This window comes from Carassius auratus, linkage group LG48F (assembly GCF_003368295.1).
Source record: "Carassius auratus strain Wakin linkage group LG48F, ASM336829v1, whole genome shotgun sequence".
NCBI lineage: Eukaryota > Metazoa > Chordata > Actinopteri > Cypriniformes > Cyprinidae > Carassius > Carassius auratus.
Genome location: NC_039300.1, coordinates 908,952 through 933,962, shown reverse-complemented (window position 1 = coordinate 933,962; position 25,011 = coordinate 908,952). Strand labels below are relative to the sequence as shown.

At 40.7% G+C, this 25,011-nt stretch overlaps 1 protein-coding gene across 1 annotated transcript; it reads right to left on the bottom strand.

Moving 5' to 3' along the window:
* Window positions 1-665: 665 nt before the first annotated feature.
* Window positions 666-24,801, bottom strand: nup210 (nucleoporin 210). The gene is made up of 40 exons (XM_026241414.1): window positions 24,284-24,801; window positions 23,582-23,718; window positions 23,025-23,156; window positions 22,178-22,274; window positions 21,378-21,528; window positions 21,120-21,252; window positions 20,620-20,778; window positions 20,398-20,460; window positions 20,160-20,266; window positions 19,349-19,489; window positions 19,115-19,252; window positions 18,852-19,007; window positions 18,565-18,754; window positions 17,657-17,802; window positions 17,345-17,563; window positions 17,078-17,251; window positions 16,799-16,991; window positions 16,439-16,545; window positions 14,830-14,934; window positions 14,632-14,733; window positions 13,539-13,667; window positions 13,249-13,376; window positions 13,039-13,174; window positions 12,514-12,576; window positions 11,825-12,004; window positions 11,657-11,737; window positions 11,450-11,581; window positions 10,600-10,758; window positions 10,347-10,438; window positions 8,538-8,712; window positions 5,800-5,975; window positions 4,512-4,732; window positions 4,300-4,436; window positions 4,074-4,182; window positions 3,647-3,793; window positions 3,313-3,563; window positions 3,020-3,224; window positions 2,428-2,544; window positions 2,243-2,317; window positions 666-1,732 (listed from the first exon to the last, which is right to left on the bottom strand). The coding sequence occupies exons 1-40, from the start codon at window positions 24,433-24,435 to the stop codon at window positions 1,629-1,631; spliced, it is 5,619 nt and encodes a 1,872-aa protein (XP_026097199.1). The 5' UTR covers window positions 24,436-24,801; the 3' UTR covers window positions 666-1,628.
* Window positions 24,802-25,011: the final 210 nt, after the last annotated feature.

Sequence of the window (25,011 nt, the reverse complement as noted above, 5' to 3'; positions counted from 1 at the left end):
ATCAGGAGATTTTGGAGCACTTCATGCTTCCATCTGCTGAATAGCTTTATGGAGATGAAGATTTCCTTTTTCAGCAGGACCTGGCACCTGCTCACAGTGCCAAAACCACTGGTAAATGGTTTACTGACCATGGTATCACTGCTCAATTGGCCTGCCAACTCTCCTGACCTGAACCCCATAGAGAATCTGTGGGATATTGTGAAGAGAAAGTTGAGAGACGCAAGACACAACACTCTGGATGAGCTTAAGGCCGCTATCGAAGCATCCTGGGCCTCCATAACACCTCAGCAGTGCCACAGGCTGATTGCCTCCATGCCACGCTGCATTGAAGCAGTCATTTCTGCAAAAGGATTCCCCACCAAGTATTGAGTGCATAACTGAACATAATTATTTGAAGGTTGACTTTTTTGTATTAAAAACACTTTTCTTTTATTGTTCGGATGAAATATGCTAATTTTTTGAGTTTTGGGTTTTCATGAGCTGTATGCCAAAATCCTCATTATTAAAACAATAAAAGACCTGAAATATTTCAGTTGGTGTGCAATGAATCTAAAATATATGAAAGTTTAATTTTTATCATTACATTATGGAAAATAATGAACTTTATCACAATATGCAAATTTTTTGAGAAGGACCTGTATGTAAAAACCACTTCAAACAGGTGATACTTAAAAAGAGCATATTACATTTTTATTGATGACAAACATGCTGCACAAAGCTTGGTGAAAATATAGGAACAAGCTGTTAACTTATGAGGAAGTTATGAATGAGCACATACAGTGACAGGTTCAGAAGTGGTTACATCTACAGATTAAATCAAAGGTTATGACAGATTCACAATTCCTGGTTTTATTCAGTGCCAGTTCTAGGAGTCACATTATGGCTCTTGCTAACAAAGACACATACTAGAAAAAACTTCATCTCACTTACACAGGCTCACAAGGCTGAGGGATTTTGTGGTCAAATAATAATCACATTCTTGAATGAACGCTCACAGTTAGAGATGTATCAGTGTAATGTATCTCTGTTGGGACTGAAAACAGTCATGTTAAAGCTGCTGCTGCTTCACAGAGTACCAGTCAGTCCTTTCACAAGCCCTTTGAATCTGAAGCAAGACTGAATTAAGCCCTTTAACTGATTTAACATTCACATCAATAACTGAAAGAAGCTGCACGCAACTCAAAAGAGTTCGACATATCATTAAAATCAATATAATATTGTTCATAAAATAAAATTACTGGCTGTTGTCACATGTAAGAGCACTTTGGACGGAAGCAGTGGTTGCACTATTCACAAATCAACATGCTACATAATCGAGCCGCAGTCTCACATTACATGTCCAAAGTTATCCTGAGCTTCAAAAAACAACAACAACAAAAGTTTAACATCGCAAATAACACAAAAACTGAATGTCTCAAGCTATGAAAACTACTGGGAGAAAAGTCCACACATCAAACATTTAAATAATCAAACACAAGCAAAACGATATGCAGCCCTGATATATTCAATCAAATATGCAGCACTTCAGCACGAGGATTCAAACGAAAAAGCTATGGTTTTAAGCACACGCTTAGTATACTCCTGCATTCAGTGGGAAGGCACTTTCTTCAGTCTCTGGTGGAGACGGTTTATCTTGAGTTGTAGTCTGGTGAATACAAGTGTAATCTTGGGCTTCTCTTCATGCTTGAAGACATGCTGCTGTTGAAGGGGCTTTCAGTCAGCTTCGCTACACCTGCAGAAACAGCAGCATTTACAAATGACTGTAGAAGTCGTGTGAAGATATTACTATTTCTAAACACCAGAAGAAATAATGCTGCTAGCATGGGATGCATGTTGTCATTTCTATCCGTGTGTGGCACACTTCTGAGGAAGTGCATCTGAAATCAGCTTTTCCCCACAAAGGTCAGCATATTTTGAGTTTGAGCAGCATATTTCTCAATTCAGTGCTGATCCAGTGAACAGGAAAAGTATACAAGTAAAGCATACAAATAAACACTGTTTCTGTTGATCTACCTTTAAGCCTTCTAAGGATCATAGAGGGTGGAAAAAAGGTCACGCTAATTTACTAATTTAGTTTTTGCTGCAATTAATAATACACGATATGACAGCTTTAACCCAGTAAACATTCATTAGCTTCCTTTGATGCACAACAGACATTTAAGTATCCATCCAGAATGAAAAGATCAGTTGTGTTGCAGTTATTCCGGTTATATCGGATTTCGCTCTTTCAGGAAACGTGTACCTGCAGGAGGCGGAGTCTTCTGGATGAACGCTGGATGATTGACAGGATCTCTCGGGGAAAACAGTGCATGGCACACTATACAGACAGACAGAAAATGAACATATATGATCATAATGAAATGCAGGAACAATCACGGTCTGAAAACTAATTCTCCATGATACTGGGCAGGATGTGGACATGTTTACCAATGATGACAACAGCAGTCGCAGCCAGAAGAGCGAATAAAGTGAAGAACATCACTTGATAGGAGTCGATGAACTGCTGCAGAATACCGGGCCCGTCCGCTCCATCTACTACATGTGCTGAAGGAAAAGAGAAGCAGCATGGGTCAGTATCTATGCTGTATATTGCCTCTTCAGTTTTAGTGGGTGTTTTCCTGAAGACTTGTCAGTAAACGACTACTATTATGATCAGCTGCTTGGGAAAAAGCTTCAATGCCCCCCACTACTGTATGTGAGTGTTTCGAAAACATTATCCATAATAAAACTGTCATTTACAGAGAAACCATTATGAAACTGTTTACTTGCGGTTTAAAACGCAACCGCTGTCAGATCCAGAAGTTAACTTCCTTTGCAAACTGTGCAATACATTATACCTCAATAACAAAACAATCTTCAGTGAAATGCTCTAAGAACACATAATGTTCCAACATGATCAGGGGCGCCATTAAAAACACACCATCCCACATGTTCCTGCTGCTGAGATCCTCCTGAAGGATCCTCCTGAAGGATCAACGTGTGTCTCAGTATGCTGTCAGACAGAAGCGGAGGAACAAACCTTGCACAGAAGAGCTGCTGGCTGCTAGATGCATGACAGACACGGGGATGTGCAGCACCTGAGCAGTGGACACGCTGCTCACAGACACAGACGCCGTCAGCGCCCCCTGCGGCTTCACTGCTCGAACCGTGTATCTGACGAAGCTGGGAAAGCTGTGAGAAACATCTTTCTCCTCTATCACGATGGCAGGAGAACTGCTCTTCACCTACAGATGAGAAAGAGCCAATCACATTCACAGACACACAGTAAAGGCAACCAAACGACTGTCAGACACAGACAAGGTGCAAACATACGTGGAGCTGCTGGAGCGTGGCTGGCGGCCCGTAGACGGTCAGCTCCGCAGACGGGTGCTGATGGCTCAGGATGATGTCCGTCTGATCCGAGTAGATCCCTGGACTCACAGGCAGCCGGACGCTGAGCTGCTCTCCGCTGAAGAGAGATCCCTGCACGCCGGCCCTCACCTCCAGCTCCGTCAGAGACACGCTCAACACCTTCACCTGCTGCTCACTCATGGGCTTGAAGCTCAGCGCGCAGCTGTAGAAGCCTGACACACAGAGGAGAGAGAGGTCAAGGGTCACAACCTGTCAGAGGGAAGTCTGGCTGAGGTGCAAGGCTCATGAGAGAGACCTGAGCTGACGTCGAATGCTGTGTGAGTGTGATAAACGTCATGAGGAGAGAAGTCCACGGCGCTGCTGGTGAAGCGGAGCTGACAGCTGACGGAGGACTCTGGGTGGAGCAGAGCCATGCTGTCTGACTGAGACGACGAGCAGCTTCCTGTGGACAGGACACAATCAGGAGTATGATGATGTGAAGTACTATGATTAAAAACCTGTGCATGAGACTTTACATTTGCCTGTGTTGATTAAATACAGTCACAGTAAACTGATCAGCATTTGTGATTCTTAGGAATCGAACCCCTAATGAGGCTCTTTGCAATCCATTTTATTTCCCCCCAAATTCTGTTTTCCTCTTTTTCCTGATTTCACTTTAATGATTAAAACTGGTGTTATTTGAGAAGCGCGGATGTGTCTCTCATTGGTGGAGTGTTCTGTACCGATGAGATTGCTTCCTGTGCTCCTGGTTGACATCAGGACTTTAGGGTGTCTGTCCTTCTTCACTGCAGGAATCATGACAGACGTCTGCGATGCACCTTCAATTACAACCTAAACAAAGCACAGCATCACAATACAATCACAGAACTGTTTATCTGCGGTTTCACAATCTTGCACCAAATCATTTTCAGGATATCTGTGAAGTGCAGTGTGCGTGATCAGCTTCACCTCTCTGTAGGTGCGGAGCTGGCCGAGTATCTCGTAGTACACCGTGACTGTGCCCCTGTCTCTGGCGACGGCCGCTCCTGTCCTGGGATCGATCTCTAGCAGAGCGCTGGACGACGAGCTCCACACACCTGACACACCTGCACATCAACAGTGACACTCCAAATACTTGTGTCTGTAAACGCTCACTTTAGTCTGTCCGTGATATCTCTTACCCTCCTGATTAACAAACTGTGCAGAGAAGCAGACCACGTCTCCCACGACCAGCCGCTGGGCTTCAGCCGGATGAATGGCATGCTGGACCGGCAGTGCGAGGAAATCTACGAGTCCTGCCTGCTCCGAGTCCCAGACCCCCAGCAGAGTCAGACCCACATTCAGCGTCCGCACCGTCAGCGTGCCGTTACTCGAACCCTTACCGACCTGCACCAAATCATCCCTGCACACATAATACAGCTCCTTAAAGCATATGCACTGATTTTCTCCAATTTTTTTTTTGTCTACAATTACCAACCTTAACATAATAAATTATGTTTCTGATGCCTGAATATATATATATTTTGTATCATTTTTTTTTTTAAATTTGCAACCATATTTGACACTTGAGATGCTCCATTCCTCTGTGTGAGGAGGAATGAGGTCTGATTCTGTTATTATTTCATTAATAATGCTCACTGCATTACGTGACGAAACCACTGAAGAAAAATACTAATTCTTACTTCACATTAAAAATAAAGCTGATAGAGAGACTCTTTCACAAGAGAAATACAACATGGTGAAATGTGTCAAATACATTTTTTTGGTCCCTGAAGTGGCAGAGATTCAGAAGGAAGTTCTGAATACACAAAAGTTCATTGCTGCTAGTTTTTTAATCTTTCCTTTTTTTTTTTTTTTTTTTACAATGAAATCAATGTATTATTTTCTGATTAGTCAATTAATCCTTACCAATAACTTTAACTTTTAGTGATGTCAATAACACCTGGAAGTTTTATCAGAACTGACAGCATTAAATAAATCAGTCCAACTGAGGATGTTAAACATGAAGAATTAACGCTTGTGGCAAATGAAGTCCCCTGAAGTATTGTTGATTATAATTAGTGCTGTCAAACAATTTATTGCATCCAAAATAAAAGTTCTTGTTTACATAATATGTGTGTGTACTGTGTTTATTATGCAGGTATAAATACACACGCATACAGTATATGTTTTGAAAATATTGACATGTATATACATTTATGTTCTAATATTTTATATTACATACAAATATATTTAATATATAAACATAACATTTTTCTTAAATATATACATGCATGTGTTTGTATTTCTATATACATCATAAATATACAGAGTATACGCATGTATCATGTCAGCAAGAATTTGACAGCACTAATTATAATATGAGTGCAGTAGTTTTGTCTTGGTGCAGGTTTGCGGTGCAGTCACTGTGTAAGCGTTGCAGGTGAAGACAGTGGTGTAGATGGCCTCAGTCTCCTGGCTTTGCTTTACCTGTTGGTGGAGAAGCTGAGCACTGAGTTGTGGCTGTGTAAGGTTTCTCCCGTGCTGTCGTGGAAGTGAACGCTGAAGGTCAGAACGGCTCCCAGCGGGATGGCGGACACAGCTTCTCTGTTAGACGTGTAAATGACCGGACTAGTGCTCAGACGCAGGTACGAGACGGTCACCACCTTTCACAACAAACACAGCAGCAGTTCAAGTTCACACGCTGACTGCTGACACTCAGTACTAGCTACTCAGTAAAGAGATATGCATTACAAAACATAACACAGATATGTAAGGTATAATGTACAGTCATTCATTAGCAAAATTCATTGAAATATGTAGGTTTCACCCTGAAGTAACATCACACTGCATGACTGCTAAATAAAAAAACACACACACATGTATTTCACTGACGAGCTATGAGCAAGAATTGTTTTTTATCTTAATTGTAGATTAAACTGCAATTCTATTATATTAATTTATGCATTATTATTATTACATATCTACAATTCAAATTAAATATCAGTCTCTCTAGTTAGGTTTTGATAGATGAAGACTGCAATCAAGGTAAAGACGACTGCCGTGGTGTACAGTAAGCACGCATGAGTCCGTTATAATAATGCAGGTATGAATGCTGTTAATGCACTGATCGCACATGGTATTTATGCACAGGCACAGATATTTCCAAACATTCACTTAGTTTCCACACACATTTATGATAATGAATGAGCTGTCTACAGGAGTAGATATATGCAGTCAGCAGGAGGTTGGTATAGTTTTTTTTGTTTTTGGCATCTCCATGTGGTCCTGTTTGGTATCACAATAGCCGTGTTTCCACTATCGAGCTAGGACCGGGCGTGCTAGTGCGTGCCAGGGCCAGTCGCGTTTCCACTGTCACTTCCGGGGCTTGATCGTGCCTCACCGGGGCCTCCTCGGGGCCAACGGCCAGGGTTTTTTGGCCCGACGAAAACCTTGGGCCAAAGCAGGCCAGCTGGGGCTAGAGGAGGGGTCATGAACAAAGGCGGAGTTTCTCCATGTCTAGAGAGCGTCAGCGCGGATCATTTCAGAAAGATAACAGCTTTAACAGCAGCATTAAACACTTTTTTTAAATAAGTCGAGCTCAAAACTCTCTTTCAGTCAGCAGCGAGTGTTTGAAATAACTTGATCCAATGTGGATTATAATCACTAAAAAAGGCAGAAATATTTATAAGCGATGTAAAAGACTATGCACGCTAAACAGTAACGTTACCATAGTAAACATGGTAAAATATGACCGCTTGAAGAAATCAGATGTCAGCTTCTTATTCTCTATCACAACTGTGTATTTATTAAGTAACATTTTATCTGTCGTCTCGTTTCGTGAGTTTAGCTCCACGTTGCATATCATCAAAATCATCAAAAAAAATAGCGAGTCTGCGCTGAGGATCATTTCAGAAAGATAACAGCTATAACACCAGCATTAAACACTTTTTTAAATAAGTCGAGCTCAAAACTCTCTTTCAGTCAGCAGCAAGTGTTTGAAATAACTTGATCTGATGTGGATTATAATCACTAAACAAGGCAGAAATATTTATAAGCAATGAAAAAGATTTGCACGCTAAACTCGTTACCAATACCATAGTAAACATGGTAAAATATGACCGCTTGAAGAAATTAGACGTCAGCTTCTTATTCTCTATCACAATCGTGTATTTATTAAGTAACTTATATTATCGGTCACAAGCCTCGTCTTGAGAGTTTATCTCACGTTGCCTTTCATAAAAGAATATAGACTAATAATGTTTTTTGTTCGGGAGCTTTAATAATAAACAGAAACAGACTCGACTGAATAAGCAGGCTATTTTCATGAGCTTTAAAAATAAATAAAATAGAAATAAGTGTATTTATGTGTGAATAATTTTGAGTCCTCATAAATTAAATCAATATGATCAATGTATCACTTATTCTATAGTAAAACATCGATGCTTTTGAATATGAATATATAACAAAGCATGCAAACAAACAGCCGCTTTTATCATCTTCATTTTGTGATCGCGCATGTTCCAGTGACTTATTTCTTAGTTTTCTTCTAAGAAAGATAACTTCTCTTTGTTGGTGAAATGAAGGGGTTGCATGACGTTGTTCTGAGAGGCGTGTAAAGGGTGTGTTTTAGTGACGTGCAGCGGTGCTTCAAGCTCCACTGTGGAAACCCTGCGCTACTCTGGACTCGGTGCTACTGGCCCAGGGCTATGAGCCCCGCCCGGCCCGCTTTAAGCCCTGGCTCGCACTGGCCCGACAGTGGAAATGCGGCTAATTACTTCTCTAAAATGTAAAAAAAAAAAAAGCTCTTTGCTGTTGCACTGTACACATACTATAAAATTCTGATTCATGCCTTTATATGTGCTTATATGGGATCCTTTCGTTTGTAAGTGTCATTTTTTTGATAAGACATCTACATTTATCTTGAAAAAAGCTTTCGAGCATCACCCTTTAATCTTGTGGTTTACTTTGCTGGATATCGCAAATGATGACAAAAAAAAAAAAAAAACACATTTGAAACAAGATAAATGGTCTATGTTTAATTTAATGAAGTGTGTGATTAATCACAATTAAATAAAAAAAGGGTGTGATTAATTGGATAAATTTAATCGATTGACAGCCCTACTATTAAGTAAGTTTAAGTTCAGTAAAATGCACTAAAAATAGTGGTCTGTTTAAAGACTGCAGTGAGTTGCACATCATCAGATCCTCATGTGCTGCAGTGTTACCTTCACAGCGATGATGATGGTTTGATTGACGCCGAAGGTTTCCTGTGAGCTGATCTGTAGCGATGCAGTTCCTGTCAGAGATCCAGATGTCAGATGTCCTTTCTCGTCCACCTGAACGAGAGCAGCTCTGTTCGGACAGTCCAGCACACGGTAGGACAGGGAGCCCAGTCCATCTCTACAGGACGGGACACACAGGTCACAGTCAGAATCTCTACTGCTCCACAACAAAGCTTCGAGGATCTGAAATTATTTTTAAGATCCATTTTTGTCTGACATGTTACTCAATATTATTTGATGGATCTCTGAAGTACTTAATTTTAACATTTAAATAATATGTTATAAATGTTTAAATTTTGTATTCATATTTAAGAGATTTTAAATAATTCAACAATGGATTAAAAAAAATAAATGTGTAACAGACATACTTAACACTTCAGATTACAAAGTATTTTTCACAAATAAATGAATAAATGTTTAATAAAAATATAATTAAAAAGGAGTTAAACACCGTAATCAACGGGGCACTCAGTATTCTGGGAAGTTTGTGTGCATTGGGAATCATATTTTTCAAATAAAGCCAGGATAACACTCATCTTACATACAGCACACAGAAAATAATGACATTAATATGACAGTGGGCAAAAGCAATTAATGCATAAAGCACAGCATAATTTGAAATCACGAGTTTAAAGTTTAAAGCATTCAGTTCACACGGACTGACCGTCACACAGAGAACACGTGATCATACACACTTCACAAGATCTCACAGCTGCATTCGACTGATTTTGCAAGGTTTGTGAAATTAAATATTTCCGAATTAGTCAAAGATTTGTTTAAATTTGTTTTAATATAAAAGCAATCGTTATAATACTTTTTATACAATAATTGTTCAACCGTTCTGATTATTAGACAGACTTCAATCTGTATTAGACAGAACTTAATTTGTGTTTTGAAGATGAACGAAGGTCTTACAGGTTTGGAACGACATGTGGGTGAGCAATGAATGCTGAAGTTTCGTTTTTGGGTGAATTAACCCTTTAAAATACTCTGAATATCAGATATAATGATACACGACAGCATGATGCAGGTGTGACATTGATTGATTATTAAGTCATTATTTAGTCAAAAACTATACATTTGAAAAATATATATTTAAGTTTATTCTGAATTTGAACTATTCAAAATATCTGTTTATACTGCACATTTTATTAGGGAAATGCACAACAAAAGTAGTTCCAGGCAGGTGTTGACTGCATTACATGTCCATATCCCAGAACCCACCATGACACTGAGCTAATAAACAGTAGGATAAAAACTATATTATTTCCGATATTAAAAACAATGTTTTTGCTACAGATGTACATGTTATTATGTACGCAGAGCACAAACTGTATTTCTCCCGCTCTCTCTCTCCTTTATAAACACACACAGAAACATGTCGTCAGTGCTGCTATGATTATCAGTAAAATAGTTTAGCAAGATAAAATTTCTAATGTCTTACTAGCAAGGTATTAATGGCACTGTTTTGGAGAAGAGAAACGTACAGTTTTGCTATTAAGACGCTGATGCGAGATGCACAGACTCACACGTTTAATCTCCCTCTCTCTCATAACTGCATTAATAACTGCATTAGTCTAAAACTATGTTTTGGACCTGGTCCTGTGGTTAATTATTTCTAACATGCTGTGGTCTGTACAGTATTTGTCACACTGTATTGTGTGTATTTGTAGGCCAGCACAGCTCACAGTCATGGATATCTGATGAGGTTCAGTCTCTGATGTGAAGCACAGGCTGCAGCTGCTGAGGTACCTGTTGGTTTGGAGCTTCACCAGGGAGTTTGGGGACATCAGGATCTCCTCAACTTGAACTTCTGGGTTCAACAGCTGCAGTTTCTCATAAACCTAAAGTTCAATATATGGCAGGGTCAGTCTTTGCTCTCGGTTCAGGAAAACGTTCTTCACACTGCAGTGTTGCGATGGATAAAACATTCAATGCTTAATGTTTAGTCCAGTATCACAGAATGCAGTGATGCTCTGTGAATGACAGAGTGAGATTGAGTCACCTGTATCTGTATCTCATCCTGGAGCTCGAGGGCACTGTCCTGCAGATGTCCCGCCAGAGGAACGCTGCTCTTCACCACCACCCTCAGTCCGGTGCGCCCTTTACTCCTGCCAAACACACTCATGGCGAAGTTGTGCTCCGCGCCGAGCTGTACAGACGCCTGCAGGACAGATCACACACGGCTTCATCTAAACCACAACACACCATAGATTGCTCTTGGGTTTCATTTTACATTTTTTATTAGTGAAGTCAATCGATTAAAATAATTCACTGGTAACTAATATTTTTTTTTGTAATTAATTGCATCTTAAAATAATATATTTACATTGTCATAATTTTATACCGAATCTCTGAATTAATAGAAACAACATAATGTAAGAATCTTCAGTCATTTAAGATGGTTTATGAATTCACTTGACAGTTTTGTGTGTTTCTGCACTACTGTCATGTTGTCTAAAGAGACTTTCTGTGGCTTCACAGACAGCGCACCACTAGCCAAATTAACTTCTCTTTTGCATCTTATCCTTGATAGCGTGTTCATGTAGTCTACTGTAATGCTAGCCAAAGGATGCATGGAAAAAAATGGTCGCTGCATTAATTGCGTTAAATATTTTAAATGCATTAAACTGAACACAATTAATCACACAATTAAATTAACTTACATATTTTTATATCAGTATATATGTCTTACATATTTTGAAAGTTCCTTTCATGTTCATTCAGCAAAAAGCAGTAAGTGGTCCATAGGCTGTTAAATCAATCAGAAATGTAAAAATAGAGATACCAGCCCTAATGTGATCGAGTTAAAATCCTGAAACCCTGCAGGAGAGCACAGAGAGAGTTATTCTGACCTCTGCATGGCGCGTGTGAACGTCCAGAATGTCTCTCTTAGTCACAGACCAGTGGAAGGTCAGTCCAGGAAGAGCGTTCCCGAAGGAGAAGGGGGTCTGGCTGCTGGTCAGGCCCATCACATACACCGGCATCTACAGACACACAACAAACCATTACAACCTTAAACTCTTCTGCAGATAAACATTACACTCATAATGTGGGTTTACCAGAGTCCCGGTCTTCATTCTGGTGATGGGAGCCCGGATCCTGATGGCCTTCAGCTGGACCACCTCCACATCCACTTGGTCCTGTCAATGACAGTATTTAACTCACACACACACACACACACAGATCAATGTGTTCATTCATCTGCACATCTGTCTGCGGAGCATCACCTTCGACACCACCACCAGTTTGCCTGTTTCTGTGTCCACCGCCTGAACCACGCCGGTCACGCTCATGTTGCCCACCGACAGGCCCTTGACGTGCCCCAGACTGCTGACAGAGGCGATGCTCTCGTGGGACAGAGAGAAGAGGATGTTGGACTGGGGCTGTGGTCCTCCCTCTGACGTGATCTACACATGAACAGGAGCAATGCATCCAGTCAGTCCATTTCTGAAGATGATCACCGATCACAGACATGGCATTTAAATGATCAATTCAGTGTCCTTAATGTTTCACCTTCACTTGTCTGCATTGAAGAATTATTTCAACAAAATTATAGAAAAGGCAATGGAAAAGAATACTTCACAGATATCCTCATCATAACTGAGAAGTTTGCCAATAGTGGCCCAACTATTATTTCATCCATAATGCTGTGGTCCAAGCAAATTGATGCATTTGATGATTCATAAATGATCAAATCATAATCCTTGATTACTGTCTGCATTCATGAACAAGTGTTTCTGAATGATTTGATTCTGATCTACAAAACGCAGTCCATGTAAACGTAGCTAGTTATATTTTGCCACAACCGTGCAGTTATGTGCTTGTGTTCTGTGTGTCAGATCTGAGGGCATTAGACGAGAGGACAGAAGTACTCTGGAAAACATCAGATACATTTCTGAGAAAGAGGATTACTGACCTGCATCATTGCTCCGACTATCAGAGTGACTTTCCTGGGCAGCAGTCTGAAGGGAGGAAACACCTACAGACAAAAAAAGACTCTTTATAATCATGAACTTATGTGTGTAGCTTCAAGAGAGCAACCATATATTTTCATTGTGTTTGATTTTCTTCATTTGCTTCAGCTATTTTTTGAATCACTTGACCCTTCATTCAATTCACGGTACGTTACATTTATTCATTAGTCATTTTTATTATGATTATTTATTACTGCTTCCTTTCCAAACCCTTAGGCTGACATAAGGTTTAGTATGAGTTTTGCAATATTAGATCCAGTTCTTTTACTAGATCCCCATCAAAACAGATCAGTCTTTTGTCTGGTACTCAAAATCCAGTCCTTTTGTCTTTTTTCTGACACCCAGAACCAGTTAACAGCAAATGCCAAACATGACTGGGTTCCCTAATTATATTAAAAAACAGTAAACTTATAAATAATGTATGCACATTGAGCTTACAGAAGAGCATTGATAAAGCTGTAACTTACTTCAATCTGCTGCGGTGCAGAGGTGATCTTCCGGCCATGTTTGTCTAAGACGACAGCAGACACACTAGTTTGTCCGATCACCAGACCTTTGACCAGAAATGTGGCCGTATCTTCTTCTGATGAATCAGGCAGGGCTCTGACAAACAGCAGAGGTTTATTATTTCTCACAGACCGCAGATCTAGCTCAGGAGCTCTAGACACGTTACTCACTGCAGGGAAATGATGGAGGACGCGGCCCTCAGCTTCAGGTTCATGACAGAGAAGTATCTGGACAGGAAAGGCTTCTTGTTGCCATCCAAAACCCGAACATATGCTTTGACTGACTTGCCAATCTCCACCTGAAATAAATGTGTTGTCTGAGTTTGATTTCTGATTTCAAAATCATTTTATAAACAATTATAAAATGCACATGCATGGAGTTTCTAAATGGATCTGTTTTTGTGAAATTTAAGAATGAATCTGAATGAATGCATTTTTAATTTTTGATAGATGTCACCAACCTTGTCGACCACACGCACATAAACCTCCAGAATATCAGAGATGTGGACCGTAGCCGTCGCAGGGGAAGGGAAGGTCAGGCAAAGGTCATGAACCATCACCTGCAAGACCCCCGCCTGAGCTGGGACCACCTGAGTCACAACCAAATGAGATTACATCCAAACTAAACCATGAACAACTGATACTGAGTAGAGAGCTGGAAGACTCAACACAAGTCCACTGAAGTCACTGCATAATATACTGAAGTGTGAACTCAATCTAATGTTTCATTGCAAATCAATGAAAATGTATTATAGTTAAAATTTATATTAAAAGCAAATAGTTAAACTTAATATCTTAAATATGATTACAATTGTACCGAGCAAACATCTGTTAAATTAAAACGTCATGTTTTTAATCATTACACATTTGAAATGACGTTGTGATTAAAAATATATTAAATTCAACACAGAACAACACAATACAAGTACGATTATTAAAAGTTAAAATGAAAAGGCTTCTTGTGTATTGTATGTAGTTTCTTTAAAATATAGTTTATTATTATTATTATTATAGTTCAATTCATTACATCTAAGCACACTTATCTTTCCAAAGGGAAGGATACCAGAAAGGGATTGTTTGCATAAAGACAAATCCAACAGAAACTTAATACAAAGTCTCACCTTAAAAATTCCACTGACCAATTTTAACTTTTGCAACGGTTGATGTCTAACATTTTATTCACTTCCATGATTTGCACTGTGCTTTTCACAAAACAACATGCTGAAGTTTATACTGAACTGTTTCAGCACCTGGCTTGTATCCCAAATAGACTAAAACCATACATTCATTTTCATTTTTCAAGTCTACTGGTAAAGTAAATAGTTTGCTGTTTCTAGAAGCAGAGATGAATGGGTCAGGTAAAACACACTTGTTTAATGGGAATAAACTAGTTACAGGTCTACTATCCCCTAAACCCCTGGCAACATATATTAAATAAGGTTATCATTTCTATCAAACCACTGGACAAAAGCTGCTTTTTCAGACCCCCCCCTCCCCATGTTGTAAACAGAATCCCACAAATACCTCTGACAGAGCTCCTCTCTTGAGCATTACCTGAGCGATTCCCTGGGACTCCTGGAACGTGACGTCTGCGAGTCCCCCGACGCTTGAATTGACGTAGAAATAACCTGAGCCCTGCTGCAGAACCAGATCCGCCTGCAGAGAGGAAGACAGCAACACCAGGGGTCACACACACACACAACAAGCTCTTCCAGACCATCAGGAGTGTGCTGTGCAGATGTGTGTGCTTACGGTCACATCAGGATGGTTGTATATGGTGATGGTGTCAGGGGTCACCCTCACGTCCTCCACTAACAGCAGGTCAAGCGTGGCAGAGACCGGGCTCAAGGGATCAAACTAACACACACGTGAATATAACACACACCAATTAGAGCTCAACTTCACAATCAAGATCAATACTCATTACAGATTTACAAAGAAGAAGAATTATCCTCTTACTTATTGTTAACTTAGCAACATGCTAATACAATTAGGACAGGAGTGAGATTTTTCACATTATATATGTGGCACTAATCTGTGCCCACAAAGAGGATTTCTAAATTAACTTTCTCTCATTTAGAGAGTAGCTGGTCTTAGAGTCATCATGCTGTCGTGTCAGCATGTCAACTTCCTGTTTGGGCTTTGTTGTTGGCAACAGTAACTATAGTGATGGTGTGTGAAGAGGTGTGTGGTTACAAAGCATCGTCCCGCTGAGGAAACAAAACTGCTCATGAGCTCATGTTCTACCAAAACGGCGGTTCAGCCACTCCTTGATCCTCAGGTTGTGTTCATGTTCGGTTTGATGCTCAATCTAAACCAGAGAGCCATTGTACTAGACAAACCAACTAGTCAACCTCATGGGATCGGTTGTAAGCGGACTATTATAAAGTACCGTATTTTCTGGACTATAAGTAACACTTTTCAACTCTCATTGTTCATTCACCCTGTTGCAGGCTCCAAAATCACTCAAGTTCACTCATTCAGTAGTGCACAGTATCGGTTCGATAGTGCACAATAGCGACTCATTACTGCACAACTCAACGGTGCACAGCAGGCAGCTGTGGCCTAATGGTTAGAGAGCCGGACTAGTTACCAAAGGTCACAGGTTTGAGACTCAGTGCTGGCAGGAGTGGTAGTTGGGGGGGGGGGTGAATGAACAGTGCTCTCTCACACCCTCAATAGCCATGACTGAAGTGCCCTTGAGCCTCGGGCGCTGGATATATATCTGCCCACTGCTGAGGGTGTGTTCACTTCTCACTGCTGTGTGTGTGCACTTGGATGGGTTAAATGCAGAGGACCAATTCAGAGTATAAGCTACCATACTTAACAAATGTCACTGCTTTCACTTCCACAACAGTGGCCCAATACTGCACAATAGTGGTTCAGTGCACAAAATTGGTTCAATAGTGCACAATACTGCATAATAGCAGTTCAATAGTGCACTATATCAGCCATCAACATTCATGTACTACACCGTGTATCAGAGAGCTGGAGCTGTCGCAAAAACAAATGTGTCACATACTTTTATCTTACATGTAGCTTACTTTAGAAATAACAGACATATACATACAAATAGTACCTCAACATCATAATAACACGATAAATATCCATTTAGTTTGCCATGATTATCCTCCTGATAAAAAAAAAAAAACCTGCCAACAACATTAAACACACTAAGAAGTGTACATTATTATTTGTAGTATCTTGAACTCTTCTGTCCAAACAGCATTTTTCATCTTAGACCAGAAATGACGATGGACAATAGACAATCATGTCTAACACTAAAATAATATTAGATCAAATCTGTTTCTCATAAACTGTTGTGAAAACAGGCTGAACTTGTGATGGTATATGAACTCACTCCACTCAGCACGGCTGCTGCCTCTAGATGAGATGTTTGATAGCCGACTGCGGTCACAGTGATGCCTGCCACTCCTGATTCATGATGGACAAGAACCGTCTGATGACCTGCAGAAAACAGCACATACGTATGAGCACAAGGTCGAAAGGTCTGATGTCTATGATTGTGTGGCAGTAGAAACTGGTAGAATAAATATGCAGTGCAATTTTTAAAGAACTTAAAGACAATGGTGATATATAGTTGTATGCGATATACTGTAAAATTAGTAATAAAGATATAAAGTAATATGACTTTTGTCATGCTATCAATTGCTAATACATTCATAACGGTCAATGGTCTGAAGTGATCAGTGTGAGGTACCGTGGAGTTTCTTCTGTTTGTTGTCGTCCTCGTGTACGTGTAGCTGCATGGGCATGGTTGGTTCGATGCTCGCCAGGGACACTTTGGAGGACTCCCAGATCATACTCAAAGAGCTGAAGTTATCAAACTTCCTGCCCTGCTGGTCAAAGGCCGCCACATCCAGCTCTGGGTTGTGATAATTGGAAACGGGCACCTACAGAACAAGCACAGACGCTCCTGAACTTCCTGTCGTAATAAGACTATGATCTGTGATCTGTGTCTGAGAGTTTGAGCGCTCACCACTTGTTTGTTCTGCTGCAGCAGAGGACAGGACACATCCAGCTGAGGGTTCAGGTAGATGGGCGTCAGTGTGAGACGTGATGGGGGTGCGCACACAAACTTCACCACAGCCGGCTCCACAGCAGGGAAGGGGTTCGTCACGGTGGGCTGGTTCCCAACAGTCACTGCCAAGACCTGCGAAGACACAATTACTTGAGCAATTCAAACATATCAGTCCACATTACGAGTGGCTAGACCACAGGATATGACATCACAGGCTCCTCTGACCTGTTCTCCCAGAGCGCGGCATGTGGCTCTGACTAAATGTCTGGAGTAGGTTCGTGAGGCGGGTCCGTACAGAGACAGCGAGACACTGCTTTGGTCCTCAGCTGTCAGGTTTCTGAAGAACCTGGAGGGCTCTAGGACCCAGGGCTGGGGGCCTCCTTCAAACACCATGTCTTTAGAGGAGCCTAACGTCACCACTGCCACAGACACGGGGTCAATCGGCTGTCAGAGAAAAAGCATGGTCAGCACATCACTACTCATGATAACAATGCACATCTGTCCTCCATCTTTAAAGCACAGGTATTAAAACCTTACCTTGAGAGGGGGGTAGGCAGCAATGGTGATCTTTGCGCTCAGGTGAACATTACTATGGGTGTAGCTAACCAATAAATTGGTGTAACCGGGGGTCAAGGCCTTAACTCTGACCCCGCTGCAGTGGCCCTGACCTGGGGGAAGTCTACCTGAAGACACAAAATATTACAGCTATTCACAAGGTGACTTCAAGATTAATTACATAACATTCTGTTCCTGTTACATCTGCAAACAAACACTGAAACCAGTCACTGAAACTGAAATCAAAACACTGAAACTTCATAGTTCAGGATGAAATCAAGTTGAAATGAAAGTCAAGTTTTACTGGCTCTTATTTATTTTCTCAGATGAAAACCTAACTAAACAGAGTATTAAAGCAGGGCTGCCCAATCTTGTTCCTGGAGATCTACCTGCCTGCAGAATTCAGTGCCATCCGTGATCAAACACACCTTCTGTACTTATTTGAGACTGTCTGATTATGGGGAGTTACCAAGGGCACGATCATTGTAGAAAGCATTAAAAAAAATTAGATTTTTTCATTTAATGAAATTACAGACTGTGGGATTGGATAAGGTGATTTTAGGATTAATCATGCAGGTCTAACTGGATGCCTCACACACTCAAAATAAGGCAGGTCCTATGATATGCTCTACACAGAAGGACTGGCCCTAGACTCAGTTATAGTTGAACATAAAACATCAGTTTGGAAATGCTGAGCAGTTTGCATCACTGATATGTGTTTAATATTTGTCAATTACTCTACGAACAGGCTTTCTTCAGTCAGCGCTACTGTGACTGTTACCCCCTACTAACCGTACTGTTTTTTGCTGTATGGAAGCTCATCTTAAAATTCTCAGCTTTTGTGTTCCATGCAGGTAAGAAAACATTCTTTCCACATCAGCTCCTCTCACCCTGCAGCAGCTGAAAGACGCTGTGACCCTCCATGTCCACCTGCATGTCAAAGTGAGAGCAGTCGCTGAGGGTCACTCTCTCTCCGGCCAGCTGACCGAAGATCCTCAGCGGCAGGTCCAGATCCAAGCCCACGCGAGCCTCCACCACACACGGGCTGAACTCCATCCCCACCGGCTCGATCACATACACCTGCAGGAACAACACATTATTTACTTTACACATTAAAAAAATCTATGACAGAAATTTTACAAATCCTCATCTGTGCAAGCATGACTGCTGGCATCACCTTCATGTCTCCGTAGTGCAGCGGGTTTCTCATGTCATGGGCGTAAATCACACTGACCCCCACGTCTCTGACCGTGGTCATCACACCTTTCACTGTGACCGTGGCCACTGCTGAGTTAGTGGACGACCAGCTGAAGTTTCCACTTCCTCCTGTCACCTGAAACAGAGCCAACATCACATTAACATACAGATTAAACCACACACTACATACAAGGTTATTTCCTCTAATGCGTTTAGACATTCGTGTTTGACACGCTAAGACACCTTGATAGTGTACTGGTACGCTCCCTCTTTAGGCTGCCATGGGAACGTGAGGATGGCCGGAGTGAGAAGGATGGGGTCGTAGATCTCCACGTCCTGCTCATTACGCACAGGAACAGAGAGTGCGTGGACACTTCCTGCCTGAAGACCACAACAGTGTCAACCCAACAACACCGGACACTGGGAAGATCCCACAAATTATTCTTTCAAATGCTTAACCGGGAGACAAACCCCTACTTGATCAAGGACTGCATTCAGTGTGCCCTCGATGAGGGTCTGACCGCGCTTCAAAGCTTTCACATGGTGATGAGATCCATTCACAGACGAGTGCAGAACCTCAAAGTACTCTGGAGGGAACAAGGTTTCTATTCGGATATTCTGTGAAAACAGCAGTTTTTCATTAAAAAACAAACACTACCACAAGATGTGTATTCAATTTACATAAAAATAAAATACAATTGTTAATAAAGAATTTTCCAATGCTGTATGTTCAAGAGAACCAAGGAAAACCATTACAGCCATTGAGGAAACCAAACCACAGTTTCTTTTCTTTTCTAAATGTTATAGATAACTTATGGTTTAAAGTGCACTCCCAAACCACCCTGACAAACTTCCTGTCTGTGAGAGATTGTCTGGGATGACAGCAGGGTTTCCAGGACTGCGGTCTTCCCAGAGAACATGGCTAATTTTAAACTCTTACTGCGGGTTGCTTTTTCCCCATTAAAAGGTTATAAAGTTTGACACATTGCATATTTAAATGAAATGCTTGTTTTAAAATACTTTACCCATTTTATCTTTTACCAATGATAAAAGTGTGCACTGGACAAAAATGATGAGAGAAATGTTAAAATATCTCCATTCAATCATGAATTGATCATGAAGGTGCGTAAATGAAGACCACTTTTAGTTGAACTAAGCTTTTAATTTAGACACATGTGACTACCTTTTCAGATAACTCTGCACTCATAATGAATGACAAGAGGATTACTTTAATTCCAATGAAAATAATGGAAACCAAAGACATTTTAAACCTCCAAACCTGACTTACATCAGAGAGGTAAATCTTGTGTCCTGACTTATCAAACACTTCAATGAAGATCTCATATTTCCTCCCCGTCTCAAGGACCCAGCGATCCTCGGGATGAATCTTGAAGGCTAGAAGACAAGACCTTTTATTACACTATTTCAATCAATTACACTCAAGGTGTTATTCATGTACTCATCCATTTACTAATAAAGAAGCTAAGAGTAAGTGTTCTTCATGCAGAGCTAATGAAGAGACAGACCCAAGTATCCAGGCTCCACGACATAGATGGTGCTGTTGGGCAGACGAGCAGCACCCTGCAGACCTTGACATTCAGAATGAAGGAAAGCTCAGAGTAAAGTTATCAAAGCGACTGATGCAAAAACACAAGCATCTCTAAACAGAGCATGCTACAGAAACATGGCTCTCTTCATGACAGACTGGTAATGTTGAGCTGCATGACCGACGCAGGTGTGAAGGATACTCTTGTGGTCCAGCACGATGTTGGTGTGTCCCTGCTGAAGGGCAAACACCGTCGAGCTGCTCTGCTCCAGGTTTGCCACAGGGGCGTCTGGGTTTCCGTGAGGGGCCACCACCTTGTTCTGAAGGTGAAGCTCATACTGATCACAGGGCATGGACAGCTCTGAAAGAGAGGACGACACGCTCAGAAACACTGGAATGAAGCCCAACCCATACAGACCTCGTCTTGTCATTCCCAATATATAAATCAAATAGTTTTGATCATCTAGAGGAAGGTTGTCAAATCCACATTCCTACAGTGTTTAAATGGCAACAGAGAGGCCACAGTTCAGTACTGCAGCTTTAATTCATATCATTTGAGATGCTTTTATTCATTTTATTTTGAAAAGCATTTTTGGCAACATGTTTAGTTTGTTAATTTAGTCTGTTTATATAAAACATACTGTAATATAAAGAATAATTAAAGAAAGAAAACCATTTGTTTCTGAATTAATGCAAGCGTACCTGTAATCTTTCCTTGGCGAATTTTCTGGACTTTGTATTTGATGGAGGTGCCAGCAAGCAGATAGACGTCGTAAGCAGGACTCAGAAGGATGTTTTCCAGAATCAGCAATCTGACTTCAGCAGCACCAACATCCTGAAAAACAGTCCACCAAAACACACTCACACTAACATATTCATAGTAATGCCTTAACATTCGCAAAATATGTCCAAAAATCTATTCATATGACGTGTAAAGGCAACAGCAATATTGGCATGAACCTTATAGATGGATTCTTGTATTTTGGCTTTGAGCTTGGCATGGCCAGTTTTGATTCCTGAAACGAGGATGATATCCCCCTGATGTCCCACTCGCTCCATCTCAGAGATATAGGCAGGAGGAGTGTACGCCGACTCCGCAAACCTCAGCACCCTGCACACACACAGCTCAACATTACACCAGCGCTCACGCTTCTCACAACACAGCAGTCATGCTAGACAACAGAAAAAACCAGGATGTGAAGGATAGCTTTACTGTCTGATGTTTTTAGAAAGGTGTATCTTCAAAAGCTGCATCGGTGGAAAATTACAATTCACTGAACACACAGTATTATGTATTCCTCAAAACAAAGTCTTTTTTCATGAAAAATTAAAGCGATAGTTCACCCAAAACATAAGAATCCCCCATTTACTCACCCTCATGTCATTCAAACCTGCACAACTTCCCTTCTTCCATTAATAAAAAGATGACACTTTGAAAAATGTTGTTTTGGACTCCGCTGACTTCCATTGTGTGGATAAAATCATTTAAAACATTCGTCAAAATATCTCCTTTTGCGTTCTCCAAAACAAAGTCTTACAACTTTGGAATATTATTTAATGACTGAATCTGTATTTTTGGGTGAACTATACATGTAAAGATGGTGTCTAGCCCAGCTAAACTACGAAAGCTGTTTGGTGTTTATACTGAAATTAATTCTCCATATCTCCATATGCTGAAAAAAACCCTCGTTTATGAATGTTCAAAGATGAGGAAATGGACCAAAACAGGATGATCAGAGTGAAAGAGGGCATCATCTCACCTCAGGGTGTTGTAGGAGTCGGGGAAGCCTGCCATCTCAGCGTCCTTCACGATAGTCCACTCAAACAGCAGACTGGCCAGAGTACTGAAGGTGTTTCCTGAAGACAGGAGGAGCAATACGTGATGCAGACAGCACATGAACGTCAGGACACAATCCCAAATCACTGTTAGAGTTATCCGGGAAGCCTAAATCTGTTCCATGTGCACAGCATACAAGCACAGATGACAACAATGCATGCAGTTAATGTTATAATGACTAATGCAAACACTGTTCCTCTAACCCTTTAAGCCCTGAAGGCATTTTTGCCTCCCTGAAGGTGTTGTTTTTCTGAGTGACTCCAAAACTGTTAAAGCGGTGTTAAAAGTTAGGTATCGTTTGAAAGAAAACTGTATTTTTACTAAAAAAAATGTGAGGACATCCTAATGCTGAGAAATAAAAGTGTAAGAAAAATGTGTGTGTTCAAGGGATATCTGTCTTATTTAACAAAATAACTCTGGAAAGAAATACGTTAGGAGAAAAAATATTTTTGGTGGTGTTCCCCAACAAGTGTGCTGTATGCGATTTACATTTTGTGATGATATCATGAAATAATCAAAAGTTACAGCATTGGAACCAAGCTAGCCTTTTTCTTAGACTACTTGGGGGGTGGGGGGTCAAGACATAGTCTCAGAAAAATATTTGCAGGAGTCTCATTTTTCATGATATCTTATTCAGATTTGAAATAGAAACTCATGAGACATGTGGCTTTCAACCCATTACTTTTCTAGATTGCTCCAGGACCCATTTCATGTATTCTATATCAAATAAAAAATATTTAACGGTGGTAACCCTAAAGACGTTAAGTCACCCTCTGAATCCAGCGCGTGGATCTTCAGCTCCAGCGGCGAATCCTCCAGATGAAGCTCTCGCGTGGTGGACTCGATCTGGATCGCACTGATCACATCCACGATAGCGTCACAGCGCAGCACCTGTCCCGTCACTGACACACACACACACACACACACAATACAGCCATTACAAACAACAGGAACATAAACACCACTCCTAGTGAAAACATGAAGGAACTATAAATTGATATCGGTTCATTTCCAATCAGAGCAACCCGAATCTGTTCACCTGAAACATGCCTTAGATTAAAGACATTATCCAGTTCACTGTTTACTTCACTTACAGAAAAAAAACTGCCATTTAGTCTCTACTGTAAAACACAAGAGGTGATTTCTTTACATCACAGTCTTTTCAATATAATGAAAGTGAATGAAGGCTGGACAAGCTCAAAGTCATATAGATGTGGAACAATATAAGAGTGAAAATGATGATAATGAATGTTTTGGGTAGACACAGCGGTCTGTATCTGTGTATGTGATAAAGAGCTGATATAAGGGTGTGTCAGAAGGCACTCACAGATGTCCTCTGCGAGTATGATGCTGGTGAGTCTGGACGGCTGAGTGGAGCGGGCCTGAAGAACTGCCTTCTGGGAGCACTGACGCTCATCCACATCCACGGCCTCCACGCTGGCCACCTCCGGCCTGTTGGACGACCTGCGAGAGATCACACTGCTGAGGAAAACTGACCCGGGCTTCTGGAGATGTATGCAGTCTGACGGGACGTTACAGGGACATGCAGTTGTGTTTTCATTGGAACATTTGGTATTTACGATATTAATAATGAACTATATAAATAATTAACTGATATGAATTATGAATGGGTGATGTAGCTGGGCAAAAAAGACTGCAATACTGTTATAATAACATGCAACTCTTGTAGGTTTATCAGTAAAACATTAATTTTCTAAACTACAAAGTATGCATATTTACAAGAGATTTGAAAAGTGTTGCTTTAGCAGATGAAACATCACATCCTCCCTCACAGCACCACGTGCTTCAGCTTTCTACAGTTTTACTGCTACTTAATCTAAGATTCATAAGGTATCCACATGTTCTTCTGCTACTTTACTTTCTCACTCGACCGGTCACGGACGACATGTTTGATGTTAAAGCATCTTATTAACCTGGCTAGGTATTCTAGGTGTGCTTTATCACATTATTAATTTAGCAGTGTTTCTTAAAGACTTGACAAGTATTATTCAATCTTGAATGCGCTTACCATCGATAACATCCTTCAGTTGCTTCCAGTGTAAAATTAATCTTCGTGCTTCTGGCAAGAGGTAATAAAACTTTCGGTATATTGAGTTTGGCCGAGTCTGTCAAACTGCAGATGAAGGCAGTTGTCAGAATAAAGAGCACGTTCATCGTCATCACAGATTAAGATATGACAAGTTATGTTTATGAGATAATTTGCGAGGTTTCTCCAGTAGCTTCACGCAGACATCCCTCAAACCACTGAACACAAAGTGTCAGATGAGCAGTGTATCAGACTACAGCACGCGCGCGAGCGGCACGCTTTCTGTAACTATTACTTTCATTATCGCTTCTTCATCAATCCAGCAGTCCAGATTCACCCATAATAACAAAACACGTGGATACTTAAAGTATAAGTCCGAAAAACAGGCAAGAAATTTAAGCAGAGCATTCAAAAGAAAACAAATATTATATTTTTTAAGCACACATAGCGGCATGGAAATACCCGCCTTGTGTTACTATTGAAACGCCGAAATGCATGCTGGGACATCATCTATCATTTTGAAACGGATGACGAGTTCCCTTAAAGATACACTGTACTTGAGCGCGACTCACAAGTTTATTATTATTATTATTATTATTATTATTATTATTATTATTATTATTATTATTATTTGTCTCAGTTTAACTGAGTGAATGGCGCTCCGAGTTTTTGCAGATTTATTTACATAATATTAAAATATAAAGAGAGTT